The following is a 13,449-nucleotide window of genomic DNA, read 5'->3' as shown; positions in this document are numbered from 1 at the left end:
CATGTTGGTGCACCAGCCAACAGTCCCTGCTGTCTTCCCAGCTGCCATGTGGCAGTAGCTGCCAGTCATGTGCGTGAACCTCGAATGTTTCAGCTCAGTTACACCTCCAGGGATTGCAGCCCCAGCTGACATCTAATGGAGCAGAAGAATCACTCAGCTGAACCCAGTAAACTGCAGGCTAGTGAGATACAACACCGTGATTGTTGTTTTAAGCTATTTCAGGGCAATTTGTTTCATAGCAATATGTAACTGAAATAGCTTTCCAAGGAAAATCCAGGAACTGAGACTGTGCAAGAGCTCATTCAATTGAAACTGTAAATAGATCATATTTTAAAAACCTATGCTTAATGCTTGTAACTTCTGAAAATCCCTAGGCAGAATTTTAGAAGCCTCTTGTTGTGGAAACTAGGCACCTTTAAGTTTATTTACCAGCTACATTAAGGTAAAATTAAAATGCCTATTTCATGGTTACACTTTCTGGTTCACTTATTTTTCCCGTTGAAGTAATAGATAAGCAATATGTAATGAGATGCCTTCTTTTGATTAAAAACGAGAAACAGTATTTTTCAGTAGAAAGAGCATGAGTCAGACTTTTGTTCTAATCTTGGTTCTGTTGCTTAAGAGCTGTATGTCCATGGCTAAGTTATCTAAGCTGCCTGAGTCCATTTTAAAAAAATTATTTTCAAGATAATATGTACTATACAGGATGAGCGAAGGTCAGAACTCATGTATGCTAAGAACCTAGCAGAGTGCCTGGCACAATGGTGGAGCTCAATAAAAGTAGCTTTTGGGGGCTTCCCTGGTGGCACAGTGGTTGAGAGTCCGCCTGCTGATGCAAGGAATGCAGGTTCATGACCAGGTCTGGGAGGATCCCGCATGCTGCGGAGTGGCTGGGCCCGTGAGCCATGGCCGCTGAGCCTGCGCATCCGGAGCCTGTGCTCCGCAACGGGAGAGGCCACAACAGTGAGAGGCCTGTATACCGCTAAAAAAAAAAAAAAAAAAAAAGTAGCTTTTGTTGTTATGAAGGAGGTGGTAATGTGGTTTTAAAAAGTAGTGGAAATCTGTCTTTTGTTCATTTTTTAGAGGGACATGGAAATATGGGTGTTCCTGAGCTTTATTGGAGATGGAGCCTAAAGGGTTAAAAGTGAGGTGTACTTGCAGTTCTTCCTACAAACATGCATGTTTTATTGGACGGAATTCTGATCCCTAATCCTGTTCACACTACCCTGTTCTCACTTCTTTATTGCTATAGAGATTTGGTAAAGGGATAAAGGCAATTTCTGACTCGTAGTCTCAAGGGTAGAACTAATGGAAAATTCCTTTTATTCTTTACCTCCTGTCCTACTCCCTTTCCTCAATTAGGTTTACCTTCCAGTTGGATGGGAAACAACTTTATAGGTTGCTGGCTCCCTGCAAGCTGATCTTAGCTCCAAGAAGCCACAGTGTTCATAGGCTACATCTCCAGGGAGGACACATACACATCCAACAGTCTGATTTGTGTAGTCCAGGGGAAAGAAACAGCTGTGGCAGCCGACAGGATTCTGTCTCCGAAGTTCTGTCCTAGCCTTTACATAATCTGTTCTTTTCCTTTGTAAGTGTTGGTCACCTTTAATATGACAACTAGAGCAGTGCCCAGTAATTTCTTTGTCTGCTGAGTTCGTCTGTTCTTAATGATCGAGGGGAGGTGAGTAGTTGTAATTGGTACAAGTGAAGGACCACTCTTCTTAACTATAGGTTACTGTTTTCAGTGTCTTCTCTTAGCTGCCTGATTGGGCTACCTGAACCCCATTTTGGTCTTTGAAATCTAGGTGACCTTGGCTGTGGGTGAAATGCCAGTATATTATACTTGCGTGAAATATTGGTTTGGGGCAGAATTGAGGAGTTAAGTACCACAAATTTAACCTGGGTGATATCTAAAGGAATTATAAATTATTCTAATTTAGCACAAATATTTACTTGCCTATATTGATTTTGAGAATTTACATGAATATTGATAATTAAAATCTTAATACCTCTCAGTTTGAGTACTGTAATTGCCTCTATATAGATTTTCTGTGATGTGAAATTTCACGTCCATTGCTAGAATCTTTAAGAAAAATCTCTGCTTTAAAATCAAATAGTGAAAGCTAGAAAGTAGGCATATGAATTATTTTAAAGTACCAGTTACTGGTATATAAGTGCAGGTTATATACAGATGAGCTTAAGGATAATTCATTTTGCCCATAAGTTTGTCAGAGTCATAGTTACAATTATGCAAACTGCTTCAGGCTTTTGTCATTGTTGTTAGTGATCGTACTGCAAACACATTTTAAGATATTACTACCCTTTACATCACTTATAATTACGGGCTAATTTAGTTTTGAAAGAAATGATAATATTATCTCATGCCCACTCAGAGCTTAAAAATATTTCAAAGCAGTGGAGACTGTGCTATACGAAACATAATGTGCTTAAAGCAGATTCTCTCAGGATTTAAGCTCTAAATTTTATTGCTTCTGGGACTCACATGATGGTTATGTAGTATGGATTTAGAGACAGTTTTTAAGACTCCTGTTGACATATGTGAGCAAAATGGTTCCTTGGAAACCATTCAGGTGTCCAGTCACAGTAAAGTGTGGATTAAAGATTCAGATGCGTATCGCGTGTGCTGACACACAACGAACTGGAGGGTCAGGGCAGCCTGGACTCTATTAAAGTACAGTGCATTTCTTCCAGTCTTTTAACCACCGCTGTTTGAAAAGGAAAAAGAAAAAAGTCAGCATCGAAATTATCTGTAAGGTAAAGCTACTGAGACTTCACCCCAAAGGCATGCTCTTATAGAAAACTCTTCTTAATCTTTGCAGTGCGGTTATAGCTGAAGACATGTGGTATATATTACAGTGCCCAGGGAATTCAACCTCCAACAGTGTGGAGTCACAATGAAGGCTAATTTCAGGATGAAGTGGGAGCCTTTGCTTCCTCTGTAGCTCTCTTACTTACCGGCATTTCTTGTTTGCTGGACATTAGTCCAGGACTGCTGTGAGTGGGACAGGGCAATGGAAATTTAAAGGGGACCAGAGTGGGGACGTATGAACCTCTCTCCCCTCCCCTAGCACCCCATCCTCCAACATACACTCAGCACTTCACGCTTGGGCATCACCAAGTCTAACCCGGTCATTGCAAAAAGGGCTGAAGGCAGAGCTGTCCATGGTTAGAAAAAAAAAATGTTCTCGCTGTTGGTTGAAAATTCAGGTAATAACAGTCCTCTTGGTGTACAAAACTTATTAGAGGGCTGGGGAAGGAATGCTATCTCTCAGCAGCAGGCAGGAAGAAATTGCTGTTGAAAAGCTTACCTCTCTGGGGAGGAATCAGATATCAGACTTTGCCAAGCCTCAGGTCCAACCCATAAGGTCCCACCTACATCCCTCCCTCCCCCCCTGCGCCCCATCCCAGCTTTGTTAGATTGCTAGCATCGATCGCTGGCTTTTTCTGACCCAACAGTGGGTGCAGGAAAGAGAGCCAGCAAGACTTAGAGCAAGCAAGGTTGGGGTGGAAAACTGGGGCAGCTTCGGTAGGGAGAAAAAAAAAGAGAAGGAGGCGAACGGGGCTGGGGGCCATGGGGACTAAGCTTAACTGGTGCCTGCCAGCCTCTCTTTGATTTGATGGCCTTTATTCCTTCTAATTGGATAAAATAGGAAGTCACTGGCAGTCCCGCGTTGCTGGGTATAACTGATTTTACTCAGACCAGCCAGCAGCCCCAGAGTGCGGATGGAGGGAGGCGGGTGGGAGAGGAGGGAGGAAAAAGAAAGAGAAAGGGAGAAAGAGAGAGAGAGAGAGAACGCTTTTGGAGGAGGAGGGGAGAGGAAGGGAGAGAGATGGTGAAGAAGGGAAGAGCCGCAGAGGAAGAAAGTGAATGAGCGCTCGGGAAGGACAAAGAATAGTTGGTTGCCGGGTGAGGGGTGGAGGCAGGGCGGGGAGCGCAGTTACCGCCCCTCCTGGCCGCGCTCTCGCCTTCAGATCCCTCTGCGATGAGACTGTTTGCAGTGATGCTCGGAGGGCAGGCACCTGCTGCTCTGTAATGATTCAGCCCCTTTCAGCCGTCGCGTTAACACAACAGGATGCTGTTGCTACTGTCACTGCTGCCTCTCCTGCCGCCGCCGCTGCTGCCGCCGCCGCCGCTAGTCCTGCTTTTGCTTTTACTTCTCCTGCATGACAGTTGTTTTCTCCATCTGAGCAGACCCCAGCTTCAGATGCTCGAGGTGAGAAACATGCCTTTCAGTTTGGGCTACTGGTTTACTTAACTGACCAACAGATCAGCTCGGTTTCTCTTTTGGCCTCTGTCCTTCTTGACCAGCCGGCATGCTTTGGAGAAGCATTTAAAAGAACTGCAAAAGTGGCCCAGAAACAGCAGTAAAGAATTACAATATACTTTTATTTGGTAGTTGCTAGAGGCTTTCTTTTCTTCTCCGCCTGCTTTCCTCCTGAACTCCTCTTGCTTTCGGTAATGGCTCTGGACTTGGAGGACTTATCGATTTCCCCCTGTAAGATGCTGTATCATTTGGTTGGGGGATGGTAATGGACGGTGCGGGAGGCCAGGCCTTCTGGAGGTGAGCCGATGGAGATTTCTCCCCCAGACATGTCCGAGGCAGCTGCTGAGAGGTCCTCCAGCCCCTCCACTCAGCTGAGTGGAAGCCCATCTCTGGATGGGCTTCCGGCAGCAGAAGACATGCCGGAGACCCAGACCGAAGATGGCAGGTCCCCGGGACTCGTGGGCCTGGCTGTTCCCTGCTGTGTCTGCCTGGAAGCTGAGCGCCTGAGAGGTTGCCTCAACTCAGAGAAAATCTGCATCGTCCCCATTCTGGCTTGCCTAGTCAGCCTCTGCCTCTGCATCGCCGGCCTCAAGTGGGTGTTTGTGGACAAGATTTTTGAGTATGACTCTCCCACTCACCTTGACCCCGGAGGGTTAGGCCAGGACCCTATTATTTCTCTGGATCCAACTGCTGCCTCAGCTGTGTGGGTATCATCTGAGGCATACACTTCACCTGTCTCTAGGGCTCACTCTGAAACTGAGGTTCAAGTTACAGTGCAAGTTGACAATGCCGTTGTGTCCTCTGAGCCTTCAGCGGTACCAACCCCGAAGAATCGTATTTTCGCTTTTTCTTTCCTGCCATCCACTGCTCCATCCTTCCCTTCACCCACTCGGAACCCTGAGGTGAGAACACCCAAGGCAGCCACTCAGCCACAAGCAACAGAAACTAATCTCCAGACTGCTCCTAAACTTTGTAAGTAGAGACAGAAGGATGATGATGTGTAAGGGAGAGGGGTGGGCTTGAGGTCCTCAGAAGTGTTCTCTAGAGTGTGTGGCTGTGTCCTTTTCTTCCTGGATTTTAATGGCATGGTTTGGTTTAAGTGTATCATGTGACTGGGATGCTCCGGGGTGGCGTGGAGAGAGGAGTGCAAAGACCGTGTGAACTGCTGGTTAGAACTGATGCTCTAGCAGCAACTCCCTCTACCTGGATTGTTAAATCTGGGGTGGGGAACCCAAAACTTCAGCGTCTGGGAGCCATGCTTGAATTTCAGTTACATTCCACTGATTTCTAACACTTTTTAAGATTAAAACATCAGACCATCCATATATATATATATATATATATAAACATGACTTCTGTACAGCAGTGAGTATGATCCTGTGTCTTTTTGTTTTCCCATATAAACTTCCGATCACCTCTCCTCACCTTTCTGTTACCCTCTGCCTCCCAGCCAGCCCGAGCTGCCTGTTCTCTTTCTCCGTCTCTTCTTCCTGTTCCCTAAACCACTTCTCCCCACGTTTGTATTTTAATTGGTTCTTCCTGATACCGCAAGAAATCTTTAGATGTTTATAGCACTCACCTCTCAGCAGTATCAGACGGTTGCTGTCGTGCTCAGATAGTAGTTTGAGTTGCTGAGCCCTTATTATGGGGCAGTTTTATTTTATTCAGCACGTGGTACAAATCTGCATGAAAGGATTTTCCCAAATTAGGTTTTTTAAGTTTTATTGAAGTATGGTTGATTTACAGTGTTAATTTCTTCTGTACAACTAAGTGACTCAGTTATACATCTACATATATATATATACTCTTTTTCATATTCTTTTCCATTATGGTTTGTCCAATTAGTTTTGTTTTCTGTAATCCAATGTTTAAGTAGCTTCCTTGACAGTCATTAAAAAGTACAAGATCCATTAGTAAGGTACATCGTTTTTTTGTTTTAGATGTGTCCTTTTTATCCGTCACCTGAGTAAAGAGAGGCCACGCTCTTAAAACAATACAGAGCGATATACTGCTGTTTGTTCTGGGTCATTGCAATGCTTTAAAATGGAAAAGTTGTCAAGGATGAAACCATGACCAGTCAGATTGTTCTAAACGTCATTATAGAAGAGGAGTTTTCTATAGCTTTTTTTTTTTTAGTGTTTCTAATTTATTTTTGTTTCTCTATCTTCTATCACTTTTCACCATTGAGACTATTTACTTAGAAACAAGTGAAGGATCAGAGAATTTGGTTCTGAATAACGTGTGTAAAACGTCTTAGAGTTAAAGGAGAGTTGAGGGTAAGGATTTGGTGATGAAATACCCCTTCTGGTTCCCTCTAGATGGTAATGAAGAACACAAACATCTTTTTTCAGATATATTCAGTATGAAGGAGAGCCGTGTGTCCTAGAAACGCAGAAAAAGTTCATTTGTGCTTGTGATTCAAGCTCATTTCATACACATGAGTTTCTGTGGCAAAGGTTTAAAGAAAAAAGAGGCTTGTTTTTCAGGTGTAGTTAGGGAAGAACCTCCTTTCTGCAGACACTGCTTTGTATCTTTATCAAATCCCTGAAGTGTCATTAAAGGTCTGACAGCCATCACTGTATTCACCGCCTCTTCCCACCTGGCAAAGTGACCGGGAAATAATACCCAGATGAAATGACAGGCTATAAAAAGCAAGTACAGATCTTGCAAAGAGAAGCACAATTCACCACGAAGACAAGGTTACTTCTTTGTCTTTATCATTTTCAACTTAAGTCTTTAATTAACATGTGCCTGAATAGGTTTAGCTGTCCAGAAAAAGAAAGAGGACCCTATGAAAAACTCTTCAACTAAACCCTGTAATTTTGTCATCAGAGGCAAACAAAGAAAACTCCAGCACAGTTTCCTGATCTAGGACCATGTTAAAAAGTATGTTGTGATGTTTTGAGAAATTATTTTTTAAGGTAAATTCTTCTACTAAGTGTTTTAATAGATTATACATTCCATGCAGTTTCTTGTCTTTTTTCCAAACCAGGACATTGATTTTTCTGGCATTTCTATTGAGTGGAAAAGATTTACTGCTGCCTAAAAGCATCACAGTGGCCGGTTCTGGCCAGATGCACAGCTGCAGCGTTCTCAGTGCGTTGGAGATAAGCCTACAAAAGCTGTCTGGGAAGTAGTTTTCTCCTGAAAAGTTAGGGCTACACAGTTGGTTAACACGTTACTGCCTATAGGGTTTGCTGTGTGGCACACTCTGGGTTAATTTTTTGAACTAGTGCCTGAAAACAACAAAAACACGAATATCCTAAAAATTGTGCGTCTGTATTCCTTTTATTTTGGAAAGGGATTTGGTCCAGGGAGCTTTGTTTTCAAACACTCATAAGTGGTTGCTTTTGTCGGTTAAGAATCTTGTAACCATTAACGAAAGGAAAGCAAAAAAAAAAAAAAAAAAAAGCTTGGAATTAGGTTGTCATTTTGCAATCTGTTTCCCTTTTTGCTCTTCCATTAAGAAACTGTCGCTTAGTCAGAGAAGAACCGGGTCTTTTCTTTCATCGTCCTGCGTGGTTTTGACATGCACGAAGCTGTCACAGCTTTAATTTTTTTAAAAGGCATTGTCATATCTGAACCATGCTCTTCCGTGGTCTCAGGACTTGATTCTCCGTTTCTCTCTGGCTCAGCATATTCAGCGTATTATGCACAGAGCTGTAGTCTTCAAGGTCATAGTCTGTTGAGGGCTAATTGATTCTTCTTTATCCTGGAGCCTGCGAGAGTGGAAGAGAGACAATCCTAGTAATTGTGTCTGCTGTGTTATTTCCCAAACCAATCTACCTATTAGCACATTAGGGTTTTATTCCATAAATACTAGAATTACCCTCTCCCTCACTGACTCTTCTCAAATCCAGACGCTCTTTGTCTTTATTATAATAAAAGGCAAAATGTCACCTTTTAAACTGCCTAGAGGTATAGGCTATGTCAGCCGTTCTAAAATGGGTATGTCTTTCATAAGGCAATATAACTGCATGTTCTCACCATATTAATCTATGCATACATGCAGACATTAAGAAATATAACACAGGGTTATAATTTAATATATAGACTATATATAAAATATGAAAAATTAAAATATGTATATGTAATTCTAATATTTTTCTGCATAGTTAGTGGTTTCCCACTATGATCATTATATTGTGACTAGTTAAGTTTTTAGTTTTCCAAGTCACTTAATACTGGAACCATTCATTTGTTTTCCTTGCCTGGGCTTTAAGATTTTTCTTACCCTCTGTTTATATGGAAAGATCTGACTCTGGGAGATTGCAAACTTAGATGACTATAAAAAGAACTGATTAATTGAATTGTAACCAGGAAACTAGCATGCCATCTTGAAAGAAAATGTATTTTTGGATGGGACAACCTGCTTGACAACAGACTCTTGGTTATTAGAATGTATTAATATTTTCATCTTAAGCCAAATTTGTTTTGCTTTGTCTTAAATCTTTGTACTGTTGGGTTTCATGGCAAACCATTGTTACCAGAGTGACCATATGAAGTACTGCCATATGCAAAGTTCAACACAATTAATTGAATATACCATAGGATTTCTTCCCTTCCATTGAAAAGTGGCATTCATTTTAAGTCCAGTAGATTTTTCTAGGTCTTTGCAATTGTACTTATAGTATTTCAGAATGGTGATTCCAAATAACTTTTCTCTGCTTTAACCATATTTATTGAGAGCCTAAGATGGAAAAAGCTGAAAGCTCCTCAATTTGAACCAAGTAATTTTATAAATCTACTGATGAGGAAAGCCAGACTCTGAACGATTTAGTAAAATTACGTCTTTTACTAAAATTCACAAAACTCTGAAAGATTTAGGGAAATCCAAAATAGTAGGAAACAGAGTAGTGTCCTGTCTCCCAGAATTTAATCCTAAACAGTTTTCTTCTATCATTTTTCCCCTGTTCTAGAGAGTTAGAGCTGAAGACTAACTCTGGTAGTTTAAGTGGCATCTGCCTGGTAGTTAAGGGAAGTACTTCCAGTGTGACCACTGGTCACATGTGTATGGTTCACTTAAAAAATTAAAATTAAATTTTCTTCTGATTTTCTTCTTTTGCTCTCACTAAATTTTCTGCAGTTATGGCCTTTTTTATTTCATCACACATACAGTGTTCCGCTTGCTTTTGAAAACAGCTTAGGTTTTTCTAGGGTGATCTCTTTCTTGACAGGCAGCAGATGGCTATACAGCTCACCTCTTTCCTGAATATCCCACTTTGATTATTTCTCCTTATTCCTTCCTCTCCCTTCCCACCCTCCCAATTATACCTTGACTCTTTCTTATTTTCCTAATTATGCCTTGGTGGCCTTATATGTCAAAATTCCATTGCATTCTAAGATATCAATGCATCTTCACCTGCCTTTTCTTTCCTATAGAACTTCATTGCATTTTAATACCAAACAGTATTTACACATATTACAAAAACACATACCAAAAGATGTCTCCATCCAGTAAACAATATACTGGTTTGTTACTGGCACCATCGATTCAAACTTTCATCCCTTTTCTTTATCTCTCCTTCTTTTCCACTGTATAAACGTATAAATATACATGTCAGCATTTCTGCATTCCCAGAAAATCATTATGTCCCAGGCCATACATCTCTCTTCTGTCTTCCTTCCCTTTTAATAATACCTCATCGTATCCTTTTAAAACATGAAGGAGGAGATAATTTGTAGATTGAGAAAGGCATAAAAAAGTTATGACTTGGGCTTTCCTGGTGGCGCAGTGGCTGAGAGTCCGCCTGCCGATGCAGGGGACACGGGTTCGTGCCCCGGTCCGGGAAGATCCCACATGCCGTGGAGCGGCTGGGCCCGTGAGCCATGGCCTCTGAGCCTGCGCGTCCGGAGCCTGTGCTCTGCAACGGGAGAGGCCACAGCAGTGAGGGGCCCGCGTACCGCAAAAAAAAAAAAAAGAAAAAAAAAAAAGCTATGACTTATCTAATGTTACTCTTGTCCACTGAATCTATTGAACTTTCTATCAGCCATAAACTATACCATGCCTGCTTTTAGGCTCGTGTTTGCATTTTTATTATTGTTGTTATGTCCATGTTTCAGTTTTCTTTTATTGTTTACTCTTTTTCTTTATTCAGCGAATACATCTTAGATACCTACTGTGGGCCAGGCACTGTTCTAGATTGGTTATATCACAATAAAAAACAGTGAAATCCTTGCCCTCATAGAGCTTTTGTTCTAGTGGATTTTAAGAATCGATTTGCACAGCTCGAGTTATTTCTTTACTTTCCTACACAAATACTCTCTGAATTCAGTGTTTCTTCCCCTTACCTTCATTTTATTCACATTTTGACTGCCATTCCTGTTCCTCCCATAGTATTCCTCTTCTCTATCTGTGGACTACTGAACACTTACCCAGGAATGTCCTTTATCTTAAAGCGACACCCATCCCATCTCTGCTACCAACAAGCTGGGTAACTGGCTGATTCCTGTTCGGCCTCTATGACACTATTTAACCAAACCATTGAAGTGGTTGGGAAGATAATATCTGTTTAGGAACACTCTCTTAAAATGGAAAATATATCCATAATTCTGCCATGTAAAGAATGTAAGATTACTTTCAGATTGTAGCAAGTTGATAGCTGTAAATATTTTTTTTCAATCATACTTTCTGCGTATTGTTATGGCTTACAGAACAAGGGCATTAACATAATCCTGAGGATTTTTAGTTTCATTGTCCAGAGAAAGGCTGGAATCTGTCATTAAGTTATCTAGTTCTCAAATTGAAAAGGAACTTGGGTTTTATGTATTGTTCACACGAGTAGGAATGAAATAAGATCGATCTTCATCATCTTAAACCTTGTTGCCATCTTTACTGCAGTGAATTGAACCCACTGTTTGTGTGTGTGTATATGCATTCAAAGGTCATTTCTGAATAATATAATTGATATTCTGTAATCATACAATTTTATATGTTGAACATTTGGAGAGATTATCTGAGTGACTTCCTGAGGGAGGAAGCTCAGATCTGGAAAAGTGAAGTGACTTGCCCAAGGACACTACAGCTACTTAGTGTCAGTGCTGAGACCAAAAACTAAAATAATCCTTTTCTTCTCTATACCCTGCTTTTCTTTTCCAAGTTGTTTGTAGCCTTTATGTTCAAATAGTATGTATTGCCTTAATTTAAATGATTGTGATTTCCTGTTTATTATTTAAATCCTAACTAGTAAAACTTTCATCACTCCACTATAGACGTCTTCTTTAGAGAAGAGAGTTTTACCCCTCTGCTTTTGATCAGTGTAGGACGCCCCTCTGGAGTGGAGGTTGGACATCCCTTTCCCGACAACGTAGTATATAGGAGAATTTTTAACAATTAAAGTTAGCCCCTACTGAAGTGTGCTACTTATTTGGGAAGAATTTAGTTTCTTCTTAATGGAAGTATTCAATCAGTGACATTGTTGAGGAACATTCATGCTCCAGGCAGATTACTGAGTAGTTTACGGCTGATATCTCTTACAGCTTTGATTTCTGCCTTGCCCTAGGGCACTAGCTTTCCAGTTGGGCAGACCAGAATTTTTTTTAATTTTTATTTTATATTGGAGTAGGGTTGATTAACAATGTTGTGTTAGTTTCAGGTGTACAGCAAAGTGATTCAGTTATACATACGCATGGATCTATTCTTTTTCGAATTCTTTTCCCAGTTAGGTTATTACAGAATATTGAGCAGAGTTCCCTGTGCTATACAGTAGGTCCTTGTTTGTTATCTCTCTTAAATGTAGCAGTGTGTACATGTCAATCCCAAACTCCCAGTCTATCCCTCCCCCGCACCTCCCCCCCCACCCCACCCCCCCGCCCCCCGCAACCATAAATTTGTTCTCTAAGTCTGTGAGGGGCAGACCAGAATTTTAATCTTACCTGCCATTCTTCACAGCCTCGAGCAAGTTAGATCATCCCTCTGAATCTGTTTTCTCATTTATTCATGAGAATAGCAGTATGCACCTCTTGAGGCTGTTTGGGGGATTGAATGAGTTATGGGAAAACACCAAGTCCTGAGCCTAAAATATAGTAAATATGAAACCAGTACCAGTTTTCTCTCTCATTCTACTTTGACACCCTTCTTCACTTTATTCTTCTCCTCCTTTGATCTTCACATAGTTTTGTAACAAAATCTGGAGAGTAAGTTTGGGAGTTTGCGAAAGCTTATGCAAAACTTAGAGTTGAAGAAGCATCATGGTGCAGTGGAAATTGTATTGGAAACTTGACATCAAATCCCAGTTCTACCATTTATAAGCGGTATGACCTTGAACAAATCACTTCACCACTTGAGATTTAGTTTCTACATCAGAACAAATGGGAATGTTAATCCCTAAAGCATTCATGAGATTGTGTTAAGGGCTACGTAAGTTACTCTATGTGGGAAAAAAATTCCTGATATTAGAACAGGGCTTAAGAAGGATGAACTTTCTTCTTCCTCTCTCTAGCACCATTCATATAAACAGTATTCACGTATGTTAACATTCCTAGGAATAAATTGTAGGGAGTCTTAACAAGTGGATTAATTTGTTATGTGTTAGAGTGATACAGAACTTTACTAATTTCCTAAACCGTAGTATCATTAAAAAGAGTGATTTTTCCCCATAAAAGATTGGTTAGGATACATAGATTATTACTGTTTGGGTAATGTCCAAAAATCACGGTGTGAGGGGCTTTCTTACAGAGAGAATGATAAGGAGTTACTTGTAAGAGAGAAAAAGACAGGTAGTAACTAAAATTGTGTTTGTCATGAAAGTACCTTCTATGGGAAGGTTAGCGTAGTAAAAAAGAGTCCATACAGTTTAGTGTAGTGCACAGAAAGAGCTGAACCGAAAAGATCGTGAATCCTTCTTTATCTGAATGGAAATGATGTTCACCTAATGTTTTTCGTTGTCCCAAACTGGAATTTCTGGACCCCAAAAGATAGGAATTAAGCTGTTCTCAGAATTTCACAAAACGCATAAAAATAATAATTTACATAGAAGAATTTTACACGAGCCGAATTAAACATAGATGTTATTTTAATTTGGTTAACAATACAATATATATATATGAATTCTACAAATAATATATGTATGTTTAGCTTATACATATAGTATCCTAAATAAAAGGAGAAATGATTTGATCATTACTTAATAACTAAAATTGGGTAAATAAAGTCACTTAA

General features: G+C 40.6%; 2 protein-coding genes across 9 annotated transcripts in view; both read left to right on the top strand.

The window, feature by feature from the left end:
* The window catches only part of NRG1 (neuregulin 1), a gene marked incomplete at its 3' end in the record, with an annotated part of 1,011,332 nt that overhangs the window by 891,659 nt on the left and 106,224 nt on the right, over positions 1 to 13,449 (top strand). For 4 of the 8 annotated variants that reach the window (XM_079909271.1, XM_079909272.1, XM_079909275.1 and 1 more), the window contains exon 1: positions 4,544 to 5,261. The exons of the other annotated variants lie outside the window; for them this stretch is intronic. In XM_079909271.1, coding sequence (XP_079765397.1) covers positions 4,595 to 5,261 — 667 coding nt within the window. In that variant the 5' untranslated portion in view covers positions 4,544 to 4,594. Of the gene's footprint in view, positions 1 to 4,543; positions 5,262 to 13,449 lie in introns of those variants that run through there. 8 annotated transcript variants of the gene reach the window in all.
* On the top strand, positions 4,098 to 4,284 carry LOC307179728 (uncharacterized protein; the record flags this gene model as incomplete). Its single annotated transcript, XM_079909280.1, has 1 exon — positions 4,098 to 4,284. The coding sequence occupies one exon, from the start codon at positions 4,098 to 4,100 to the stop codon at positions 4,278 to 4,280; it is 183 nt and encodes a 60-aa protein (XP_079765406.1). The 3' UTR covers positions 4,281 to 4,284.

Source organism: Stenella coeruleoalba, assembly GCF_951394435.1.
Source record: "Stenella coeruleoalba genome assembly, chromosome: 21".
NCBI classification, from domain to species: domain Eukaryota; kingdom Metazoa; phylum Chordata; class Mammalia; order Artiodactyla; family Delphinidae; genus Stenella; species Stenella coeruleoalba.
This window is presented reverse-complemented; position numbering and strand designations above follow the sequence as displayed.